Source organism: Archocentrus centrarchus, chromosome 21 (genome assembly GCF_007364275.1).
Source record: "Archocentrus centrarchus isolate MPI-CPG fArcCen1 chromosome 21, fArcCen1, whole genome shotgun sequence".
Taxonomy (NCBI): Eukaryota; Metazoa; Chordata; class Actinopteri; order Cichliformes; family Cichlidae; genus Archocentrus; species Archocentrus centrarchus.
The window spans coordinates 5,617,081-5,643,357 of record NC_044366.1 but is presented as its reverse complement, the minus strand read 5'-3'; the positions used below and the strand labels follow the sequence as shown (position 1 = coordinate 5,643,357).

The 26,277-nt window shown below is 40.3% G+C and overlaps 1 protein-coding gene across 1 annotated transcript in view; it reads right to left on the bottom strand.

Annotated features, from left to right (window-relative positions):
* The window catches only part of col5a2a (collagen, type V, alpha 2a), a 45,596-nt gene extending 22,343 nt beyond the window's left edge, over positions 1–23,253 (bottom strand). The window contains exon 1 of the mRNA XM_030757761.1: positions 22,981–23,253. Within this exon, the coding sequence (XP_030613621.1) occupies positions 22,981–23,065 (85 nt within the window). The 5' untranslated portion in view covers positions 23,066–23,253. The remainder of the gene's footprint in view (positions 1–22,980) is intronic.
* Positions 23,254–26,277: the final 3,024 nt, after the last annotated feature.

Here is a 26,277-nt window from a genome sequence, read left to right as displayed (position 1 = left end):
TGAAACACACACAGGCAGAATTTGTGTGAGCTGAATACAAAAACAAAACCAGTGAAGGGCAGCCGTCGTTCTCGAACAGCACGTTGTACAGAAAATCCTGAATTGCAGACCTTTTCCTAAAACCAGTACCAAGTATTTTAATAATGAAGATGCAAGTTTAGGCCATATACTGAGGCCTATCCCAGTATGCACTGCACATGATTCCAACACTTTTAAGAAAATCTCCACACAAGCACATGAGCACCATCTTTCTTTGAGTCAGCAGTCTGACCGTTAATACGACGTAGCCACAGCAGATGCCTCAGAGGAAGCAGCCGGAGCCAGAACTGTTTCTGTTTATGCGAACTACAGCAAATTAATAATCTGAAAAACTCACCCTGGAACAAAGTCACATACAGAGACAGTGTTACTGCATAATGTATTCTGTACACAGAGTTCTTAATGTGCAAACAAGGTTTCCATCATATCCTGCACACACTGAGAGAAAAAAAAAGGGTCTGGAAAACGTGATTCGCTGTCGGGGTGTAGTCTCCAGCAGTTAGACATGAGATCATTTCCTCTAGAGGCAGCGTCTCCAAAACTTGACTCTTGTTCAAAAGAGAAAAACCTGCAGCCGCCTACGCAGAAAAGCTTCTCTCGTAAAGCCAATTAATCAATTTGGTTTCAGGGTTAGTTTTATAAGTTAACAAATAACTGTTTATTCAACAATTTGCCACGTAGTTCCAACTAAATACACAACTGCTGTTCTCAATCCTCAAAAATATTAATAAGTGGTAATTGTATTAATATTTTTTGTTCTGAAAATAAGAGAAGTGAACACAGATGTGGTTTGTCCGGCTTCAACAGAGGTCCGGCATGTTCTGTAACATGAGGCCAGGTCTCTCAGGTCTGCAGAGGCTCTAAAACCTTTACCTGTTTCTGATGTAAACAGCAGGTGGCAGCTCTGAGCTGCAGACAGCAGGTAAATCAGGTTAGCCGGTTGCAGGATGCAAGAAGTTGCAAAGAGGTGGACCAAATACAAAATCAAGGTTTCTGTGATTTTATAACATTACAAAAGATGCTGCTCAGTCTTGAGAAGGAGACTTACTGCATTCTGCCTCCCTCTCTACACTAAATCACTCCAAAAACATCCAAGCACAGTCAGAGAGCTGCCACAGTCAGGTAAAAGGCCAGCATGTCATCTCAGGGGTCATCTACAGGAAAGTACTGTATTTGGCCATATTTTTAGCATTGTTAATTTGTAAATGTTCTTTTTCAGTCTTTAGTAGCTTACATGTTTGGACAGATGACAGGAAGACCTAAACACTGCCGCTCATGTTAACAAACATCAGTAAAAGATTTACTGGATTATTATGTGAAGTATGCACCATTAAGATGTTCTGGTTTGAACACTTCATGGTTTTGACATTAAAACCATTTTTATGCTGTCCTATTCTACAGCAACGCATACGTCATAGTCTTTGAGGATCAAATATGAAAAACAAAATATTCGATATATACCTTAAATTGGCTCAATGTGAAGTCACACTTTCATAAATCCTGTACAGATGAATATCTGAAGGCAGTAAACACCAGTCAAAATTCACATTATAGATTTTCATCTTGGGCTCTCCATATCGGTTAAAAAAAGATTCAAGGAACTCAATGAAATGACTCATCAAGTAATTTAAAAAAAAAAAAGCATATTTAGAGCATTCCTTCAATAATCAATCATCAGTACTGTCCAGGAAGCTAAGCTTCAGTGATGAAATGAAGGACCCTTCTCTAAAAAATGTGAGATATGCTGAGATTCTTTTTACAAGAGCAAACAAAGTTAATGATAGGTTGAGAATACGAGTAATGATTTACTCTTCAGCAGTCCAAAATCAGCACTGAGACCTTTGAAATTTCCCTAATTTAATGAAATATGAGGATTAGATTGTGTACAAATGCACCATGTAATCAGACACTCTTAAGCTCATTACATCTAATCTCACAAGTATGGGTAGCAGTGATTTGGTTAATATCTCAGACAATGGAATGGAAGGACCCCCTCATACTGTATTATTATCATTGCTGTTTTTTCCTGCCAATTGATTTAGCTTTATTTACACATTTTACCACAAATGGAAACAATAGTTGACTACTTGAACCATGAATACACAATATAGAAGCAAGTGCAAATCTACATCATACATTCTTGTGGTTCAAAAGAACAGAATCAAATTAATGGCAAACACTGAAACCTTTGATTATGGTAAATGAAGATATTTTTTCTATAGAATCCCATATTTTAGGGAGTCCATTGGAATAATGTGCTTAATGTTTTTATCTATCTATCTATCTATCTATCTATCTATCTATCTATCTATCTATCTATCTATCTATCTATCTATCTATCTATCTATCTATCTATCTATACTTAATACCCCACTTTCTATGAGTACAGGTGCAGTTGGAGTTACAGAGTATAACTGTGTATGTTTTGGAAATAGAATCAATTCCAGACCTCCTGCAACAACCTACTAAATTGCACAATGCACAATATTATCAATGAGTGGTGTTACCATTACTAGCATTGTGACCTTTATTTTTATCTCAGTGAATGCTAAGAAAAAGCTGTCTTTTAGGTTACATTATTTTTTTAAAAATCAGCCTTCAGTTTTCCACAATTTCTAATAGGTCCTTAGGATTTACAGTTAAAAAAAAAACAAAAAAAAAAAACCTTCCCTGTGGGCACACAATCAAAGCTAACAGTAACTATACCCACATTAGCCAAGCAGAGTGCTAACACTAAGGATTTCCCTGTTCTGGTAGCATTGCCATCAAAAATAAAATTGATTCACTCAGTCTTAAGCTCCTGAAATGCTGTGAGAGCACAAAGGTGTCCCTTAGTGCCAGTAGCAGTATAACATTTGCTGTGCTTTGCTGATGACTGAGACATTTTAAAGCATTAGCAAGAGAAATGGCAGCTTCATTGTTTGAGGGTGTGCCGAACTAGCCACTGGGAAAGGATTATGTAAATCCCAGATGTAGATAAGTAACTGAAGAAAAGCTTGGATTGCTAACAAGATGTTTCCGGCAGTTCACCAGCACCTTTTGCTTTGAACTCCTACTTGCACCAAAAGCTATATAACACTCAAAAGCAAAGGGAAACCCCCCGAAACATAATTGAAGCTCTTTAAACTTCATTAGGTCTTTTTCCAGCCTCTACAAAGGTGCACTTTTTAAAAAAAAAAAAAAAAGTCACACTCATCCAGACACAGAAGGCTACAAGTATAAATGACCTTGAGGTACAACAGCCATCACCCATCACCTAGACTGTTTTTCCAAAACCAACTGTGCAAATAGGAGATCAACACTCGAACTAGCAAACACATCCTGAAGGTATGTTTGCTCAGCCGTCTTTGTTCTGTCGACCGCAAAGTATTTGACTACACTAACAACACAAAAACAGCCGGTTACATCCCACTGTTGTGGCCTTTCAGAATGAGAAGCAGCACCAAACGGAACATTTCTCGTCCTCTGCTTGGAATCGTTTGAGCAATGAATCTTAATATCTGGAATGAAAACTGTGTTTTAATAAAATATTCTGGTATTCAGTTTAACCAGAACAAACTTAGCAGTGCTCTTTGAAAGTCTTTGTAACTGACTCGGTTTGACTTTCTTCAGCCTCAAACAAGCTTCGGTTGAAATCTCATTCAGCTAAATGTTATCTGCAATATATTGAGGTAACGTGTGTGCACCTTCAACCCTTTTCAGTACTGAGACACAAAACCAGGGATGTCTGGCCGAGCTGTTGGCCACAGAGCTGGGGAGCGATTTATCCCGTCGAGGTTTGAGAGCTTTCAAACACTGTGTGTTGGGAGAGTTTGAAATTTACTGGAAGAGAAGTGTGGTTTTTAGAGCGGTCTTTACTACCCCGCCACAAGCCCCGAGGCCGGCGGCGGAGAAGGGGGGGGGTTACTTTTTCCCCTCCTTTCAGCTAATTCGTTGCAGCTTCCGCACTTTTCCACAGATGCCACGGTTTGATTGTGACATCGGTGAAAAGGCATGCTCCCTTTCTACTTCTCGAGCTGGACTTTCCACTAGTCAGCTAAGAGGGCAGACGGTTTCCTCTCCTGGTCTAAAACATGGAGTCTGGTTCTCTTCAACATGACTCACGTGTCTACTGCTGCTATCATTTAGTATCATTCTCCAGACATCGGCCAGATAACCCAACAACCTCTCTCTTAAGTCGTGACGCCTGGAAAAGCTACTCTGTGATGCAGTTGGCAGATATGAGAAAGCAAAAAAATCATGGATAGTTTATGGATTTTCCTTGGCTCATATGGAATTACTCATAACACACTGTGTTTGGGGAAAAGCTATGGCAGCCAGAAATTGAGGGGTTAGAAAATGAACTTATGGAAATGATGAGTCACTTTAAACTAGATCCTCCTATTAAAAAAAAAAAAAAAAGGATCCTTGATCCCCTTTAGAAAAACAAAGATGAGTACAAGTCCTAAACTGACAGCCGCAATGTCATCGAATCTTCTAAAAGATAGTTCCCAGTTGATGTTAAGTTTATAAAAAAAATCATATATTTTGTTCTGAACAAGCCTTTATTTGCAGTGAGAGTAACTTTCCCCGGCCGACATGGTTTATACCATGAGGACTGCAGCTATGATTTCTCATCCAGATGCAGATGAGTTACAGCTGCTGAGGGGTGGCTCTGCAGCAGCTGCACTCTCCTGCTCTAAAACCCTTGGTGTTATAGCTAAACATAAATCTTCCCTCTGTATATGACCTTTAGCTCAACCTGCGACTGGTACACTGATAAAGCTGTCCATAAAAGCAGCTGTTCCACAAACACCGATTGAGGTATTTGCCATCAGGGCCCAAAGTTGGAGTCATACTGAGTCAAAAGCAAGGACACCCACTTTTTTGGCTCTCGTGTCGATGGTACCTTGCTGCAACATGAATCAGCACCCTGTGATTATCCCTCAATCTACCTCCTTTTATTTCCACTAGGATTTTAATACATCAGAAAAGGCATCCTGTCTGTTTAATATTCAGCAGTGTGGAGGATTTGCTGTGTGATGTTGACAGGGCTTGATATCTGAAGGAACACACTAGTTTGAACATGCTCTGCTCGGCTGCCACAAACAAAGCTCTGAATCTCGAGGGAGGGGTAGGAAGCTCAGGCCAGGAAAGTTGAAATTAATAAGTGGCTTGCTGATTGCATGTCTAGGCTTTTCCATCAACAGGCCCCCATCTCCACTGGGTCTTCCTTTTAAAGAGGCAACCACAGCTATGAGCTGTTCCCTTCCTGTGTTCAGTCAGCGGACGACTGTGGTGCTGCTGAAGTACACATCCACCCCCCACCCCCCTCTTCATGTCTTGTGCTTCTGTTGCCTTGGAATGGATTCATCTCCAACTTATATTACACATCCATGGCAGAGCTGGTAATTTAAATCTGCATTTTACAGAGTATGCATACATTGTACAATATTGCATTTTCTGAGTTTAATTAAGTTAAACCATCCAATCTCATTGTACATCCTGTATAATGACAATAAAGGCATTCTATTCTATTCTATTCTATTCTATTAAGTTAGCTTTGGGTTTTGCTTCTATCAAACAGGTCCTGTCTCTTTTGGAAAATTACATTTATATCATGTGCTTTTGCATAATGAGATAATTATGCTGCACAACAGACAGCATTCTCAGAAGTGACTAATTCTCTGTAATCACAGAACTACAAGCTGTTGAGAACGATGAAATTCAAGCTGCTCAGCAGTGACATTTTTAGTCCTGGACTCTGCAGCACGATCTGAGGCCCTCGCTGAGGTCAATGTCAAAGTTCAAAACAAGTGCAATTTTTTTCCTGGTGTGGTATTAAAAGAATTTTTAACTTCGTGTGAAAAGCTGTGCTGTGCAGTGTCCTCACACTGACTCGAAACAGATTGCATTTCTTCATGGGGATTAGTGTTCTGGTCTGTCTTTGTTTTACATTGTGGCTTTAAGTATGATTATGTTCAGTTTACTCTGTGACCACATAGGTTCTTTTGTTTGTTTTTGCATTTCTGCATCAAAATATGTTGCAGATGTCTGATTGCAAATGGCAGTGTTGTGCAGTACGTAACCTATCATTTAGAGGAATTCAATCTAACACAAGCATCGGTGTTTATAATCCATCAAACAGCTCGATCATTCTTAATGTTCCAGTTCTTAAATCTCACTGACTGATGACTCTTAAAGTACCCGCATTGACTTCTGCTTCTAAATGAGCAGCATAATTTAAAGTTAAAGCAAAAAATGAGAACGAATTTAGTGAATGCAATCCAACAGGCTGGTCTTGCTATCACAGTGTGAAATTCACCTTGAAATCAATCTTGACCTTCCCAGGTGTAGCTGTTTGATTTGAAATCAAGTTTTACACTAAGGCCGAGCATGCTGTCAAACATGTGGTTTTCATATCCTCTCAGGATGGCTCTAGCTGCACATTAATCAAGTTAAACAGTGAAACAAACGTGAACAATGTGTTTCACCTTCTGTCTAACCTTTGCTCTTGCTGTCGGCGTGTACGTTACACACAAACACGTGTATGTACTTAAAGTAATTAGTAAATCAGTCATTATAGATGGAACTGGACTTATAATCAAGTGCATTAAACACTGTGACATTTCTTCTTGACGCTGCTTATAATTCATATACATCAGCATGAAATTCTAAATAATCAGTGCAAGCTGTACGTTGCGTTAGCTCAGCCAGGACACAGTAGGTGATAACACTGTAGGTGATAACAGCTGATCGCACTGCCAGCCCATACGAACTTAGCTTAGATGACTTAGCTGAAACAACTCTGCACATCCTCTTCTCAAATCTCACATAAGACCCACCATATACGTTTCTTCTGCCTTCTGTTGCAGTTGCCTCTGCAAACCACTTTGCAACCCACCACCGCCCCAGCTTCTCTCTTTTATTTGCTTTCTGACTTAATTAATGTCATACAGTCCTGAAAAAGAGTGTGTGTGGTCCTATGAAAAACTAATGCCGCGTTTCCACTAGTACCTACTCGGCACGGCTCAACTCGATTCGGCACAGTTTGTAGGCTTTTCCATTAGGTCCTGGTACCAGGTCCTTTTTTAGTACCCACTCAGCCGGGGTTCCAAGTGACCTGAGGCGATCCGAAAATGTGACACTGAAGAACAGCATGCCACTGATTGGCCAGAGAGTTATGAGAGCGACTCCTTCACCAGAATCTACCGCGCCATTTTTAAAACCTGACAGCAAGAAACTGGAGGCATGCAAACCAACACTGTGATCGAATGAGGAGGTGCAGACATTTCTGTGCTTGGTGGGAGATGAGACGAGAAATGAGGAAGTTTATCATGAGGTCTCTGAGCTAATGGCTGCTCACGGGTATCATCGCACAACACAGCAGTGTAGACAAAAGCTAAAATGATTGAGTCGCATACAAATTACGTCAAGAGACTTCTGCCCGTGTCACTTTATTGACTCCACCCGCATTGAGGTGGTCCTCAATTGTAATGGAAACAAAACAAGACTGTGGCGAGTCGTGTCGCGCTGAGTAGGTACTAGTGGAAACGTGGCATAGGTACACCCCATTATTCATTAGCTTGCAAAACCATCTTTAGTAGCAATAAAGTCGGTCTGTTGGAGATTTGCTGCTGTGCTTGGGATCATTGTCCTGTTGTATGACACAATTTTACTGTCAGACAGATGGCCTTACATCTGACTCTAGAAAACTTAAGTATACAGAGGGGTTCATAGTTGACTCAATGACTCCAAGGTGCCCAGGTCCACCGTACCGAGAGTTGGTATGAGGTGCTGTGTTTGGTTTTCTGTAGATGTGGTGCTGCGTATTATGGCCAAACATCTTCATTGTGGTCTTGTCTGTCCTTTGGACTTGTCTGACAAGACCACAGAAGTCTTGTTGTTCGTTCGGATGCAACTTTGCAAACCTAAGCCACACTGCCAAGTTCTTTTTAGAGAGACGAAGCTTTCTCCTGGAAACCCTTTGAAACAAGCCATACTTGTTCAGTCTTTTTCTAATTGTACTGTCATGAACTTTAACATTTAACATGCTGAGGCCTGTAGAGTCTGACATTGTGTTAATACACACCTGAATGCAAACTGCGATACCTTGTGCTTTTATAGAGGTGCTCACACTTGCTGATGATGATGATCATTTAATCAAAGCAATGTGACTAGCAACACCTGGCTGTTACTTACCCTCTTAATTCCTATGGAAGCTGTAAGGATGTACATAATTTTTCACAGGACTGCTTAGAGATTTCTGAAAACTTATTTTTCACTTGACTGTATCAGTTGTCAGTGATGCCTCCTCTGTTCTGTACTGTGAATCTTACTGCTGCTTCATGTGTGTGCATGGAAGGTGGGAATGCCTGCCATAGCTTTCCGATATATCCAGGAAGCCATATCAGATGGAATAACAATCTCCTTTTGACCAGAGTGGTCCTGACTGAAATTACAACCAGGGGCATACAGCACTATTATTATAAATAAATAGTAATGGCTGGTCCTCGTAAAAGCAGGTATGCTGCAAAGGAAAATGGGTGATGTCAGACATTCCAGTTTACCAGAGCAGACTGTTCACTTATACAAGGGGTCAGAGCACCCTGGTGTTTTACATCAACTGAACATACAGCCAGATGTGCAGGAATAAACTCTGGATTGTGTACACAGAAAAACTGAGAGGAAAGTTCTCTCCAGCACAATTTGTTCATGCTGTCGGATTAAAACACAGAGAAATACAAAGAGAGCTAGTGTTTGAGGCCTTCATGCTTGTAAAGCAAATGTTAGCAAAGGGCAATCTGGAATTTGGACAACTGCAAGATACTGTATGTTTAACTCAAAATGAATTGTACAGCATCAGCATCTGGCTTGTTTTCTTAATATTCATCTTCCATTCTTAGCTTAGTAACACTACAAAATTTGGCAAAGCTGCCAGAGCAATTTGTTTACAAGCAACTTGTCTAATAAACCTCTGATTAAAAGGATTTAATGAAGCAGAGAGTGCAGAGTTTTCCTGGCTCATTTAGTCTCGTCCTCCTCCTTGATGGATAAATGCTGTACTTGCCAACACTGATAAATTGGTAACATATCGTAGTGCTCTTTCAACATCGATTATGTTATGACTGTAACAAGTACTTTTTGTGCATAAATTTAACTGAATAGCAGCAACTGTTTGATGTCTGCTAGAATCACTTAGCCATTTGTTATCAGTGTGATTTTGTGATATCAGCATCCACTAAATAGAGCAAAAGTATTGCCAGATGAAACCAAGTCTGTGTAGGGCAAAGAGGAAGTTAAATCCTTCCCAGGATTATTGCATGGCACATTTGTAGGTGTTTTCTCACAGTCTAATATTTAACTAATGCTGCACCTGAAGGAACTAGTGTCAACAATTTGAACCTACTTTGTTGAACTAGTCCTCATGAGAAGTTCAGACATCAAGCAACCTCTGGGACTAAAAAAAAAAAGTAAAATAAAGCTAAACAGGAGAAAACAGGGAAAAAAGTTTTAACCATGTTAAAATGTTCAACTTTAAAGCAGAAACTAGCTGTAAGTCACCCATCGAAATCAAATGAAGGCTTAAGGTTGTGCACGATTAAAGGTGTAGCTGCTTTGACTGAGAGGTGTGTGCCAACACAAGTAGCTGGTTGCTGTAAGCTTGACATCACCTCAGCTTATTCGAGGCTCTAATTCATGTTTATGCTGTCATATTAGCCATAAATAATGGATAATATGCTAATCAAAGAAGTCTATGCTTCAAGTTTAGGGAGAACATTATTGGTTTTTATTCATGTTAACACTAAGAAGGGTACATCTGTATCTGTGCAGTGCACCTACAGAGTCCACTGATGCAGCTTCATAACCAAGTTGAGTAGCATTCACTGACAACTTCTCTCTTCTCCAAATATGGTCACATGACAGAAGAAACAAGACAAGCACAACCAAAATGCTTTAAAACAGTACGTCACAAACCAATGGCTGAAGTCACCTTCTTTTATATACAGTCTATCACCAGTGTAAGAACTAGGCAAAAACATGCTGCCGTTGATTTTTGTCACAGGCTTTTTGACTTCTTGCTGTTTATTTCTCTGCTATTGAGATGACATCAGTAAATAAACTTCATCTGAAATGATCTGCATGGTTAGACGCTGCTGTCGGGGTTTTAGAGCAAGTATGTTTTTCGGGTTAACCAACAGTTTCGCTTTAAAATCCATGCTCTGAAATTTTAAACACGCTGTCCTCGGCTCACACCATCTGTTTGCATTTTCGTGTGCAGACTGTGGTACTGGCATAATATGCCTGTCTCCTCTCTCTCCCTTGTCTTTGCATCATTTGCAGTATGAGGGGACAGATAAATATAGGTTGCACATTCACTGTATGAGACAGCAGCAATGTCATGCACAAACTTGGTTCTAGTGTACACAAAGCTGCTGGTATAGGTCCAACATTTCATCACAATCTGAAGAGTAGCAAGGATATTTTATCGTGAAACACTTCAAGCAAGATCCATGCGGACTTGTAAAAGCTGAATGATGGAACACACATGCTCAGCCACTATCATTCCTCAGGTGAAGAAGAGCTTTGAGGTCTTTCTTTTTTCCCTTTTTTTTTCTGCATGCTGCATTTGTGGCAAAGAGCACGCCTGAAGGCAAGAAAGATTTATTGCCTCCACATTTTGTCTGACCTCTGCACTACAGCAGTTTAAGGACGCTGCATCCTCTCCTCAAAGCCCGTGGCTGCCGGAGGCTCCATTTTAAATCCCACTTTTCCCTCTGCATTAGCCTGTGTTTTCTCATAAACCCCCTCAAGCCCTCCAATCTCCCTCTCTTTCCCCTTATCGCTATCAAAGGACACAATATCTCTATGAACTTTCTCCACACCCCCACTGTTTTTCATTTTATACTCTTAATTTCCTCCCCTTGCTCTTTTTTTTTAATGCAATCTGCAGACCTTTTAATCATATCTGTAAAGATCTGCCTTCATTTTAAAACCTTTACATGAAAGTTTGAGGAACTTTTAATGTTGTTAAGGTAGCAAATTCAAAAGCAGCAGCACTTTCTATAAGTTTTTCAGCGCAGTCATGTTCTATTCAAAACATTGCTGGAAGACCCTTGTTATAAATTAACGTGACGTGATTGTATTAACAGAAATGCAATTTTACTAATGAGTTCCAGCCCTAAGAATCAAACACACAGCCGGTGTTATGGGAAGATTCCTTTGGAAGCGGAGATCTGTGTCTGAATCTGAAAAGAAAACACTGCCTGAGCCCACATTTAGGCCAAAAAACTCCTCAAAACATTTTGAGATAAGATTGATCCAACATTGTTCTAGTATCATCTCTGAAATGGAAACCATGACTTCATTTCATGTGAACTATTTCAGCTGCACACCAAGTACTTCCTGGACTCATCTGTTATTGAAATCCCAGAGGCACAGCAGCTTGGGTAGTTTCCAGTGATCGGCTCCTTGCAGGTACGAATCACATTAGCTGCTGGAGAGACAGACAGTGCAGTTGTTTTACTGGACTGTGGTAAGGATTGGACAGATAAGTTAGCGCAGAGCCTGGGGGGTGTTTGACACTGAGGCCTCTTCTCTGTGGTGACATCACTTAGCTGAAACCCGGGGGGGACGCACAGAATTTATCACTTTCTCTTTATTCCTAAATGAAGCCCTTGAAGTTTACTGCAGCCTGCATTTTTGTAAATGCTGGAGGCACAGACAGAAAGAGGTGATAAGGTCAGGGCAGGAGTGGCCACATGGTTCTGTCTCCAAAAGGTCGTATCTATGAAACTGCTGGAGCCTGACTGTCTGGGTTTGGTTTTGCAGATAAAATTAATATGTATGACATCCATCATCATTAGGCTTGGATTAACTATAATTCATCAACAACAAGGAAACCTAAAAACACAGTAAAAGGAAGCAGGAAGCTCGTATTTGTTCTTTAAAGGATAGCTGTAATCCTCACCGAGTGTCTGCGCAACCTACTATGAACACCCTTATATATGAACACCCTTATAGTGTCAGCATGTAACCATCCAGTAATTTCTGTATATTACTGATTGTGATCTTATTTTTCTCTTAAACATTTTCTGTTTTCTGTTCTTTTGCATTCACATGAATATTCTGTCTAGATAGCAATTGGTTTGTAAATTGCCGATTTCAGAATCCTGGCAAGTTTTAAAACCAGAAAAAAGAAAATTCACTGATCGTGATGATCTCTGCTACATAAAGTTACCTCAGACCGTGCCACGATACAGAATAGAGCAGACTTCAGTGACATGAGACACGACACTAACTCAAACACAGCAGGAAAACCTGAAACCCACCTTGAAGAGGTGGGTTGCAAAGTGGATTGCAGCATGTAGCAGCAACAGGCAGGCTAAAGCAGCATAAATCATATTTCCTATGAGGGATTTTCCAAATTTTTGTCATTTCCTTGTTGACTGCCTCAAATGTGCATAACTGCATTATGCATATTTTGCAAATATCCTCAACGGAAGTTACACGAGTAGTCGGTTCCAAGCTTCTTAGCTGAAACTCCTATTTGTCATGTTTGTTTGGTTAAACTGCGCAGTTACTATGAGTGAATCAACATCTCCTAATCAGTCAGTAGCTCTGGTGTATACTCCAATACTGAACTGTGCTTACACACTGTATTGATGACACACTTAACTAACACCTATATATAACACCTACATATTGTAATCAAATGGGCTGGGGTGCAGCTATTTGTAAGTCAGGTCTCCTGACTTGCCAAAAAAATCTCACATTAAAAAAAATGTGTATGCACAGCACTGCATTATACTAAAGAACAAAAGTGATATAATGTTATAATGTTTTCAGATCTCTCAAATGAAAAAAAAAATCGATTGCTGTTGAATCTCCTTATAAGCGAATGCTCTCTTAGATACAAACACTTACTGCAAACAGTGACCCATTTTTCTCTAATGAGAGAAGTATGAGTGGAATATTCCCACCCGGGTCCTTGTGACATTATGGCAAAACACCAAAAACTGCATCAACCAATGAAAAAGTTTTTTTTTTCGCCAGCAGCGAATCATTTCTTGGCAGTTCTGCTGCGTTTTGTTTGCTTAAACCCCTCCCTTCTATCAGTAACAGATGCATACTTTATCGAATATGTCATGGACAGCTGTGAGTCGCAGAAATCTCAAAGACCTTCTCCCACCAGTTAAAGCTACAGTGAAGTGTTTTCCTTTACAAATATGGAACAAATCACCAGCTGACTGAATTTTCATAGTTACATTATGAAAAAGACCATTAGCCCATAATAACAGCCACTTTTCTATCATAACTTCCTATCCTGGAGGCTGTTGCGACATACACAGGGAGGTGTCTGCTGATGATCACATGTCCCAAACAATCCTCTGGGTTCCCCTCATTCCTACTTCCTCTACCTTTCACATTCTCACCGCTGTTTCTTTTTCCTCCCTCTCTCTCTCTCTCTCTCTTTACAGAATCCCTCTCTTATCCTCTGTCCCTGCCTCTTCCTCCTCCTTTCTCTTTCAGTCCTCTCTCCTCTTTCCTCTCTGATCTGCAGCTTTGCCAGGATTTTTCTTCCCCCTCAGTGCCCCCCTCCCAATACTGTAGATATAAAATTATGATGAAAAGAGCCTGTATTTAAAACTTAACCCTCCCTTCTCTTTAAACACTGGGCCACATCAGTGAAAGGTTTAGAAAGAATAGGGAGCGAGGGATTGAAGAAAACTCAAAAGGGCTCAAAGCCTCCGCTTAGTGCTCTTATTTAGCCAAGGTAAATAAAGAGTGGCATGATGCACAACAGACTTCAGGCTGTTTAAACCTTTGTTTGTGTGAAACTGATATGGCTGATTAAGTGAAACCTGAGCGGAAAATATCTATACAACACACCAATTACATGGTTATCCTGCGCGAGCCTTTCCTTTCATTTTGAAGCATGGATACAAAAATGCAAAATGCCACTTTTAATGTCATTCATATGGATTTAATTTTAAAGCCAGCACAGTGTAAATTACCATGCCAGCATCTCAGTTTGTTGCTCGTCTGGATGAAATGTACTAACTTTTCCCAACGTGCTGTAAACAGCTGAATGCCAGAGCAGTAAAGAAGCATGATGTGTGAAGGCTGACCCTAAGAATGAAGCCAAGATTTTTTTTTTTTAAATATTTAATGCCGGCTTCACCGGTTTCATTCGTTCTCATTAACTTTGTCTCTTTTGGCAGTTTCTCTGCAAAAGCATTTCACCCATTTGCTAAAACCATTGAGGTTAAATGGTGGCGATGAGTCACCGACAACAAGCAGACATTTCCACATCTCACTGGTCTGGCCCAATGTGAGACATGTCTGTTTGGGAACACTGACTGGACACTGTGGCCAGTGGACAGTACAGACTTCACTTTGTGTTAAAAGAATGCATCCTTTTTTATACCAAAAAAACGTGCTTCCCCACTGAGCATGATGCGAGTCCTTCACATAATAACCTAAATAAGAAATGTCTGGAAATAAAGCAGCTCTTTAACACCCAGAATTTTGTCTAATCTGTCTTACTTCTTTCTGCAGCCAAAATTTAGCAAGATCTCATGGTTTCTGATGCTGCTCCCAGATAATGCATGCATCTGCTGTGCAAACTATGACTTTAATCATAGATGACATTTGAATAAACATCATATCCTCCGATGAGATCTGGAGGGGACGACTAGAAAAGACTCTAACCCTCTGTGTGCTGAAACTCTATATAACCTTTAAAATCCAGTAGAAAAGGAGCTTGGTTTGGCCCTCACATTAAAGTGGTAAATCCAGCCGGCCTCACAAAACACCAGAGAGATTATCATCGCTTTTCAAAACGCTGAGATGAAGGAGATTTTCCAGGTGCTAACTGTCTATTTCTCAAATCTTTACCTGCTTATTAGCAGCCTTGCTGTTCAACTCCAAGGATACTTAACAATGCAATAATGCTGGATAATTTTTAAGCTATAAATGCTTTTATTCCTATAGCGAAGCTTTTGTCTTTGAAACTGACTTAGGCACACACAAGCTGTACGATCACCTTTCACAACGTTGATTTTTTCTTTTTCAGCCATTCAGTTACAGATTTGGGATCATTGTCCTGTTACATGACCCAGTTTGGGCCAAGCTTTAGCTGTTGGGCAGATGGCTTCACATCTGACTCTAGAATATTTTGGTATACAGAGGAATTCCTGACTGCGAGGGTTAGGGTTAGGGTTACTGCTCAGGTCCTGTGTGTGACAGCTAGTATGAGGTGTTTGTGCTGATATGGCGTGTTTGGTTTTCTCCAAACGCGGTGCTGCACATTATGGACAAACATCTCCACTTTGGTCTCGAAGGACACTGGTCCGTCTTGTGGTTTGTTCGGATGCTGCCATGTTCTTTTTAGGGAAAAGAGATGTATTCCTGGCAACCCTTCCAAACAACCCATACTTGTTCAGTCTTGTTCTAATTGTACTGTCATGAACTTTAACATGGCTGCATTTGTCCTAATGGCCGGCCATGGGCAAAAAGAAGAGAGATTGTATAGAAGTCAATGAGTAAATGACCCTACTGCTCACTTGAGTAAATTGTCTGATGGGATTATGGTCTCATTTCATAGTTTCAAGTATTATTTAATAAAGCATGATGCTAGCTTTGTAAATTATGGTCCCATGCAAAGTAAAATAGGTGATAAGGTAAGGTGTACTTTAGGGTGGGCCTAGCTTAAATAACCAATGGGTGACATTTAGTTAGCTGTGTTCACCTTTTTACAAAACCACTGCAAGTACTGAACTTTTTTTTTTTTAATTTGTCATTTGATTTTTTTTGCTATAAAGCGACAGAGCTCAAGTCTTTAAACAGGAGAACTCCAAAATATGTGATCCAAGTGAATTGAGACATTCAGTTCCATGACAAATTACTTTGTTTTACTGTTTGTGCAACATATTTTCAGCAGAATGCAGTAATCTGCAGTATTTCCAGCTGCGTCAGTTCCAGGACCGCCTGGATTGAAATGTACCTCGGGGCACTGTACTGCATATATACGAGGCATTTCACTGTGAAGTCAATCAGCTGTCCAACAAGTTGTTAACAGCATGTCTTAGGCCACATTGCTAACCCTCGTAACCCATGTAGCGCCACTTAGTCACCCTCTTCAGTTGTAATATACACAGTCTGGCCTCAGCTTAGAATTTAGGTCAGGCCACAACCTGCAATTATGGCCGACTGTCACCATTTTGTGGCATTCAAACAAGTCATGGTAGGACTTGAGAATATGTTTCTGTAAGTTCTCAGTCATCCAGGTCATAGTAGTCTGAAGCGCTTGAGTTCAATGCAACCATATGTCTTTTGTAGGTTCTTGAAGATGTTTCTCTCATCCAAAAGGATTCTTCAGTTCTAAAAGCTCCTCATCAACTTTAGAATCACACCTTTGAAGACTTGAGGCAGTGTCGGAGTTATTGAAATGACATCAAACTTAAATTATTATCTTTCTAGTGTGTATTAAGATATTTTTGCATTTGCCAGTGTTACAATCAACTGATTCACTCCACAGCAACTGTGATGGGGTTTTAATCATCACCTGGGCCAAAGCACTTCACCACAGATAAAGAAAGGTTTCCAGGTGGGATGTAACATCTCCTGAAAGCTATTCCAGCAGGTTTTAAACAGTCACCAGAGGAGAGACAGAGAACATGTTCACAGGGAGCGCTGCATTACACTGAGACCTGCCAGGCTGCACAGGATAAGCTCCAGAGGGTAAAAGTTCCCCTGATCTCCAGGAAAAACTGCAACCAGCTGTATCAACACTTGCTGAACAGGCTGCACACCAGATACTGCTGACTTCTCAAAAGCATTATCATGAAGGCCATGTTTGTTTTCCTGGCATTTTGTGATGGACTATATTACTTTTTAATTGCTGAGAAAGATAATGTTTGTCTAAAAGCTTATAATCATTCCTTTTATGACCAATTAAAGGCCTACTCCTGCAGTTTAGCATTGCAGTGACCTAAAGCTGAGGAACTCACAGAAGACATACTAAGAATGATTGGATAGAACATGAAACATCTTTTGGGCAAATACTAAAAGGATGAATGCTACATTTCTCAATTTTTAGACTACTACTACGACTTCTTACAGACGTCACATCTCCGGGATTGTTAAACAGACTTCTTGTTTGGACACACTCATCCATTCATATGAATGGGTGAGTGTGTCCAAACTTCTGACCTGTACTGTATTTAAAGCTGAAATATTTCTGCTTCCTTCTGATGCTGTATCAATCTGCTATGGTGAAGAGAGAGCTGAGCATGAAAGCAAAGCTGTCAATTTACCGGTCGATCTATGTTCCCACCCACGCAAATGGTCACAAGCTCTGGGTAGGGCCAGAAAGAATGAGACTGCAGATAGAAGTGGCAGAAATGAGTTTCTTTCAAAGAGTGGCTGGGCTTTCCCTTAGGGAGCTTTTGGAAGGGACTCAGTAGAGCAGCTCTCCTCCACATTAAAAGGAGCCAACTGAGGTGGTTCAGGCATTTGACTTGGCTGTCTCTTGGATGCCTCCTAGAAGAGGTATTTTGGACATATCGTACCAAGAGGAGGCCCCGGGGCAGACCCAGGACACACTGCAGAGATTAAATCTCTTTTCTGGCTTAGAAATGCCTCGGTGTCCCCAAGCTGGAGGAGGTAGCTGGGGAGAGGGAGGTCTAGGCTTCTTTGCTTAGAGTGCTGCCTCTGCAACCCAGACCCAGATAAGTGGTTGAAAGTGGATGGATGGATAGATGGATGGATGCATGGATAGCATCTGTGAGATATTTATTGACACTCAGATGGAAAGCTTCATGTGAAGCACATACAAACCATTGCTCAGGATAATTAGACCAGTAGAATGAAAACCATCTTGTGGTTTTTGCTTAGTTCCCATGATCTCATACCATAAGGGACACCCTAAATCTAACCTCTTTGTGTCACTTAACAAATTAAACAATGACATTCAAATAGCTGAAATTGTTATGCTCACTATTATGCTTATCTGGACTTCACAAAAGTAACTTTGCATGATTCACAGTTCAGAATAACTCTTATTAATCTTATACTGGGATGTGGTGCAGCCTCTCAGTTTAGCCACCTTCTGAAAGAAGCCATTTAAGCTCCTGCCATAGTTCTTCTGACTGGCTGCCCTTGCAATCAGAAGGTTTGAATAGCAGTATGTATGACATCATACAGAGCCAAGGGTAGAAAAAAAAACTGTTGATGTTTGAGCATCCAAAAGCCTGAGCTCTTGGCTTAAACCTCATTATTGGAAAATGGTAGCCATGTAAGAGTAAATGAGAAGGAGCAGATATGTCACATGAAATGTGCTTGATGTTGCATGCTTTATATACATAATTCCACAGTGAGTGTTGGTAAACTCATAGTGCATCTTTAATTTTAAGGCATTACACTTCGTAGCACTTTGCAACTGTTTTTAACGCAGCATAAACATGAATTAAAATTTGCTTTATTTATTCAACTGTGACACACAAGTTGTTAATTAGTGGCCAGGCTCTTGCTTCATAACTACTATGAAGAACGGCGTCAATTATAATTAAATTAGGACAATTGTAGCACTCGTGAAAACGAGCCTGTTCTGTGTTTACCGTCTGTCCTGTCATCCTCCTCCTACATAGACAAGCTGAGAGGATCACAGGACAGATGGGTGAACAAGTGCCAATCAAGTGGCAGGAAACCTGTCAGGAGGAGCCATAATTGCATGGCCTTTGAACAAATAATTACTTTAACTTGAACCTGTAAAGACAGAGGAGATAAGACATCCTCCTCAGACTGTTTAGGGTGACTTTAGCTTTGACAGATGTGAAACTTTGTGGCTCACAGTTTACCTAAAGCAATACTTTGCACACATTGCTTTATATTGTCTGTTTAACTTCCTCCTCTTCCAAAAAAGACTTTTTTATATATTCCAAATACTGCTTTTTGTTATTTTTTAACATCTGGAAGTCATCCCCCCCGCCCCCCCCCCCCCCCCCGAATCCTCCATTTGCTGACTACAATACTTTGGTTTATAAGTGGTTCCCATTGTGCAGTCCTACATGAAAAATCCTAATCAGCTCCACTGTCTCTGCTACCAACACACCCTGTGTTCACAGCCAGACATTTCACTGGTAAAACCTCTTCAAACATGTGACTAAAACTATGTAAGAGAATGTATAACCTGGTGACCCCCCCCCCCCCCCCCCCCCCCCCCCCCCCCCCCCCCCCCCCCCTTTAATTCTGGTAGAAAAGAGGCGTGTAATCAAGTCATAGCTCAAAAATGCAGCATGTGTTTCTAATCGAAGCCGTCTGTGGACCTGGTTGAATTCACATGTTTGGACGTTTCAGCTCTGGTAGAAAACAGCCCATTTGTTGCAATGTCACTGATGTGGCAACAACAACTGGAACCAATTTAGGAGGCAGGATGACTTCATATTGGTCTGTTGATTTGAAGTACCAGATTTTTGCTTTCTGCTAAATGTTTTCTCTCCAACAGGGGGAAAAAAAATGATTGGAGACACTTTGAGTTTTTGGATGTGATGAAAATAAAAAACCTGGTGATGATGAGACAAATGTAACTTTGCTCATACACTCGAAGTGAGCCAGCGGTGTCATGAGGACTGGGTGCTGAGCGTCTTTGATGTGAGGCACAAAGTGCCATCTTTGAAGATGTTTTACAGCTCTGTCAGTGTGGAAGGGGTGGTCTCACACACACACACACACACACACACACACACACACACACACACACACACACACACACACACACACACACACACAAGTGTGTTTTGCTATCTTTGTGGGGAATTTCCATTGACTTCCATTCATTTCTACAGCCTAAACCTTACCTTTACCCTTTTCCTAACCCTAACCATCACATACCTAACCCTAACCCTAACCTAAACTCAATTCATACCTTAGCCCTAACTCTGACCCCTGACCCAAAAACAGGGTTTCCCCTTGTGGGGACAAGGCTCCAGTCCCCACAAGGAGCAAGGAGCAATTGGTCCCCACAACATAGTATATGTCAGGAAAATCGTCCCCACAAGGTATTATAAACATACGCACACGCACACACACACACACACACACACACACACACACACACACACACACACACACACACACACACAGAGACATGACTCTCTCCTTGGCTAAAACTCTGGGCACAGACTTCTGTTTCTTGTTATTGGAGTCAGTATTTTATTGCTATTTTTTCCATGTTCACATCATTAAATTTTCCTACAAATATTATTGAACATTTCTGCTTCTTCCAGCACAGGTTGTAGGTGTTCTTTGAGGCCTGCGCTATAGATTTTCCTTTTATCCTGGTGATCTATGCTGGCGTCACCATTTCCAATTGTGAGCTTAAAGTCTGCTCCTTGATCTCACTTTCCAACCCATGTTCTTATGCAGCAAACTTTCCACACATGTGCAGGCATATGTCTCTAATCTAACTGTATTGACTAAAATGTTCAATATTTGCTTTGAACATGTTTTTTTTTTTGTCTTCAAAGCATCATATTTTTTGAATTCCACCAAAAAATCTGAGCCTTGTAACTTCAGTGTCCTTTTGCTGACTCCTTTTTAATTGACTAGCAAAAGGTTTCTGAGGGTATATAGGACAACAGTTCCATCAACCATCAGCCAAACTCATTTTTAAGTTGCAATTTTCCCATAAATGTTCTAACTAAACGGATTAAAATATCAATATGAAATGTTGTGGTTTGATTTTGTGAGATTTTGCATTGGAGAGTATTTTTTTGGACGTTAAAAGTAAAGAAAGAGTGGCTCATGTCAGCAGTGTTTCTAATGGCCAGCAGGGGGCAGCAGCTCCTCTGATTGCAAATTGAAGCCAGATTGTGAAGAAATCAATGGGAAAACAGCACTTTAGCTCCCGTGATTTATGACCTCAGTGAACACTTTCCTAATGAGTTTACAGTCTCAGGTGCTGGTTTCAAGTCTCTGAATACACCATGGTGTTTATTTTACTAAATTACTGTCCCCTTTTCACTCAAAAGGATGATAAAGCATGGTATGCGGTTGGCCATTAGATTGACAAGTTGCTTTTGTATGAGCGTTTCTTAGTCCCACCCACCCACATGCACACGCACGCACGCTAAATTTGCTACATCCGGTTTCAAAGCACCGAGTTGGAGATGGCCAAGCTGCTCAGCTCCAGGATTCGAGACACGAACCAGTGGGTGAGATCACAGTGGCTACATTAAACTTTTATATTCAGTCTACTGGTGGGGAAAAAGCACCCAGTTAAAAATCTACTTTTTAATCATGTATTTAATTTGGCAAAAGGCTGTATTTGAGCTCATTGAGTGATCTTATTGTAACCCTAGCCAAGTGCATTTTGTGCTTTTTTTACAGGAGAAAAATCCTGTGTGTTGATTCAGGAGTTCTTACATGAGTCATTCCAGATGGTAAGAGCAAACATTAAAATAGTTTGAGGACTTGTTGCAAACTGTTCTCACTGCCAATGGAGTTGAAATGGAATGAATCCCATACAAAAACCATACAAACAGAGCTGCTCACTGTCTCTTTAAAGCCCCCTCATAAAGACACATGTACATTGTTCCTCAGTGCCTTGAACCACATTTTCCCTTAGTCAACAAAAACCACGGACTTTCCAAAGTTTTTATTTGGTTGAAAGGCAATCACGTCACCCACCTAAATTCCATGGAAAAAGTAAGCAAGATAGAATTTAATATGAACAGATATGGACAGAGAGATTTTTACCAGCCAGGGTAGAGAGATGCTTAAAACACACCCTGTAAGAAGACAAACTTATATTAACATAAATGACATGAAATCTTTTTCTGGGCATGTAAAACAGCAGAAACATAAAGCACACAGCTGAATCTCCTCATATCTTTAATTCAGAGTAACTAATCATCACCACAGGGTGGTGCTCTATCCAGTGTCCCACTATTGCACAGCAGTCTCCACTTTACATGAAACTGAACCCATAGAGAAAAGCCAACTCAATTTGGTTAATGATATTATGAATGGAAAAACAGCTTTTAACTTCACTCTCTATCAGGCGTCCATCATATGAACTTTCCAGTGCTCGGCGTGCCCCGTGACATCACAAAGAGAAACAAGTCAGTGCCTGTGACGACACAAGAGATTCAAACCCTCCAGTCAGAAAAAAATGAGCTGGAAGTGCGGTGCAAGTAAAACAAGATCGCTCAGGTGTTCCAGGACGCAGCTTTGCCAGCTGGAGACATCAGCAGCCCCGCAGTCTCAGTGACTCCAGCAGCATCTCTGCTCCTCACATCTGCCCTGAATTAACATGTTCCATGTGTCCATGTGTTCCCTCAAAGGCGCGTGAGCCGAAATTCTTTTTGCAGATGTACAATGTGGGGAGGGGGTTGTGGTGACGCTTAATGAATGTTCCAAAGTGGTAGAAGGGTGCAGAAGTAACGCAATACCACAAAGGTCCTCATTTCCCTGCTCTGCACATTTTCACTGCCTCAGGGTGACATCACTCGCAATCACTGACAGATTTCCACTGGACTGTTTCCTGACATGCACAGCTTATTTTCTCTCTCTCTCTCTTTTTTGCCATTTGCAAATAATCCACAAGATTTTCATTTCTTATAAATCATCTTTAGGCCTGCTTGAGTGTTCAGTGACTGGGAAAAGTTTGTAATCCACACCAAAATAAGTCAGAAAAGCAAATTAAGTTGTCGTGTACAAGGAGAATTCATAAATCTTACACAAAAACCTGTCTATCTAAAATCAAAAGAACACTTAATTAAGTTTCTGCAGTAAAAATAATCAACATGAGTTTCTACAACCAAGCTCAGCTTGTGCTTCAAAGTTTGCACATGCCTCCACAAAAAGTCCAAGCCAATATTTGAAGGTCAGCCACCTTCGCACATTATAACCAACAGCAATAGTTGTTAAAATAAACAGCTGATGGGGTTCACTTACCGCTGGTTTGAGATGAAACAATCAAAACCTGAGCAATGGAGACCAGCAGAAAAAGGAAAGTCCTTAAGTGCACAAAGCTCTCCATGTCTATAAGAAAGACATGAGCCTTCCTTGTGTGCAAAGCAAAGGGAAAAGGGATGAAAAGAAAAAAAAATGCTCAGGTTATCACTGCACCACCATGAATACAAGAGTGCCTCTCCTTGTAAGCAGCAAGCAGACCCAGCCCTGACTGCAAGAGTGCTTTTTTTGTGTGTGTAGTTACAGCTTTAAATGAGAAGAATGCTGGCGAGCCTAATTTTCCTCCCCCTTTTGTCAGCCCTCTCCCATAACCATCCTCTCACAGGCTTTGTGGCTGTGAGAGAACTACACCCATGTTCACAAGCTCTCATACTTTCCAGTGATTCTTTCTGTCTTTAAAATGTAATTATCTTTACTCTGACTCACAGTTAAAGATGTCAAGGAGGAGATAAGAAAAATTAACTTTGCTTGTTTGTACGTGATTTTTTTTTTTTTTTTTTTTTTTTTTTTTGCGTCTCTTCAGAAGTGGTCACTAAGAAAACCATAAAAGTGCCATTTTATTGCTGTCTCTGGGGCACCAAACGGGGCACTTTTTACTGGGCAATTAAAAGCAAGAATAGAGTTTATTACAATTGTTTTGCAAAGGGAAACTGAAGTCAAGAAACTGCATTTGAAAATTACATTAGCCATGTTTCTTAGGCAATTACTGACATCTTTAATTATATCGTCTTGAGCGACAAGCACACAAAGAGAGATAAAAAGAGGCATCAGAGTGTGACAGCCACTGTGGGTGGTCATGATTGTAGGTGGTCATCACTGGGAACCCAGAGTGTAATTTTAGAAAGAAATCTGCGGTCATCACCTCTTGACTTACGATGGGAACATGTAATTCGCCTACAATGCCAATAACAGTTTTACGTCTGATTCTGAAGCAATACTTCAATATAAAATACTGCACTGTTTTAAAAGTATTACAACGAGGCTTCTTATTTTCACTCCAACCTACAGTCCTTTAATAAAATTAAAAATTTTAATACAATCTAATAATTTATATTGCCACAGAAGCAAAATCAATATGCATCCAATAATGTGAAAATGGATTTCACAGACTGTATATGAAAGATGGACATAGTTACTACGATATCCTCCTTTAATTTGTGGACTTCAGTTTTGAAACCTCATCTCTGGGATTTTAGCTGTCACTATATTGTTTTGTGTTATTTTAATCTTTAAGCCAGATAGGACCATATTCAGACTGTAGATCAGGGGAGCTATTAGCTAATGCTAACCCTGGCTAGCTAGCTTGTGCATCAGTGCATTTTAACAACAAACAAGATACTCGCAAAACCCAAACACACGAGAAAACAAAAAAACCCTGAAAAAGACAACATGGCACCCACTCAAAGTAAAGTAAAGTGACCACACTCTTAATTACATTAGGCATTAATACAACAGGTGAGTTATATGAAAGTTATCATCTTCTGTACAGCTGCCATGGAAAAAGACACAAGCTTAGAGACCAAAACTGTTTGTTCTGCTAATCTCTAAGCATGTTTATATGTGTTGTAAAATTTTGGCATTTTAATGAGATTCTGTGGGGATTGACTCACTTTTTGAGGCAATCCCAAGTGGCTAGTTGAGGAATTGCAGTTTTTGGCACCTGCCTGTTGGCTTCATTTTCTAGCACTGGAGGTTACTATTTGTTCACGTTTGCCATAAGTCACTGAAATAAGCTCACAGCTCTAAATAAGCCAATAATTCCTCTACATGTAAGAGAGATAAAATAATAGCAGAGAGTTTCCAACAGAATCATTTTTCATGTTCAAACAATATAATCTGGATATCAATAGCATCATGAAAGACAGTTCAAAAGCAGAAAAGAACAGAAAAGCTAATGTGATAGTACAGAGCACTAGTTCACACCTTGTTTTTTTAATTTCAAAATCAACTCATATGATTGGATGTTAATCTACAGTATCTAAAAATCATATTTATCTTTATGCAGCTAATTAAAATTAAAGTTTTCTAAGCCCACTTTTGCCACACACACATCTAAACCTGAACTGTGTGGCAGGAAACAGCTGTGTGCCATGTTCACAGGGTGCGAAAAGCACCAGGTAATTGCGTGTGTGTATAGAGAGAGAGAGAGAGACAAGGGGGTTCGTGACACTGGAGTAGAGCTAATGAGAAAGACAGATGTTTTCTTGTTGGCCCTGCCCAGAAACCATGTCTGCCAATTCCCCCAGAGTCCCACAGAGCAACAGGACTCACAAGAAGCATCAGCCATATTTTCTCTGGAAACTGAAGGATAAGGGAAACATCGGGACACTGACTGCAAGCACTGCGAGTTGCTGCCTGTTTATCATCACAAAGAATGTTGTTAAAGGGAGAGCAATCTGGAAATCAACATGTGTAAATCCTGGGCTCTCCCCCATTGGTTTGTATACAGGCTAGCTTGGCAAGTGGTTGGTTAAAAAGTAAACCGTATTAATCTGCATGCAGAGTCACTGCCTGACTTCTTGCATGTCCTAAATGAAATGCCAATATTTTAACAGGTGAGCCTCACATTTATTTACAATTAAGCTTTTTTTTTAAATTATTCTTATTGTTAATAAATAAACAAGTTCCACATGTTTACTGTCCTTTTTAAAAGAGGCTAACTCATTCGCTGCAGAACAGTGAATGAAGCATAGAATAAAGTCACTGTTGGCCTCAAATCTGACATTTTAACCAACACCATCTTGTTTTTTTTTTTGTTGTTGTTTTGTTTGTTTGTTTTGGGGGGGGTGTAGAAGTAAAATTACTTGGATGAGATAGAGGAGTGTTAGCTGAATCAGCTAGCAGCCCGTTAATAAGTCTCACATATTTCATTTGAAATGCCCCAAAACGCACAAACAAGCTGAAGAGGTGCAGCTCAGCGATTTCAGTAAACTGAGCTAGTTGCTACAGCCATGTGTACTGGCACCCACCTGTCCAATAAAGCAGTCACTTCCCTAATAAAGCCACAAACAAAAATTATGCCTTTAGAACCCAGTACTAAATATCCATAGCTATAAATAGAAAAAGGGTAAGAATGTTAATCCTTCTGCAGTCCTTATCTGCAGCCACATAAATATTTCTGACTGAAAAAATATGGTAAAATGGAACAATTAAGCTAATTTCCAACTCCATTTTTTTTTCATTCTTGGACTCTGCCAGCGTAGCGTTGCATGATTTCACAGAATTTGACTGGTACTGTATGCTCATCCTCATTATTTGAAACTTTGGCCATGTTTAATA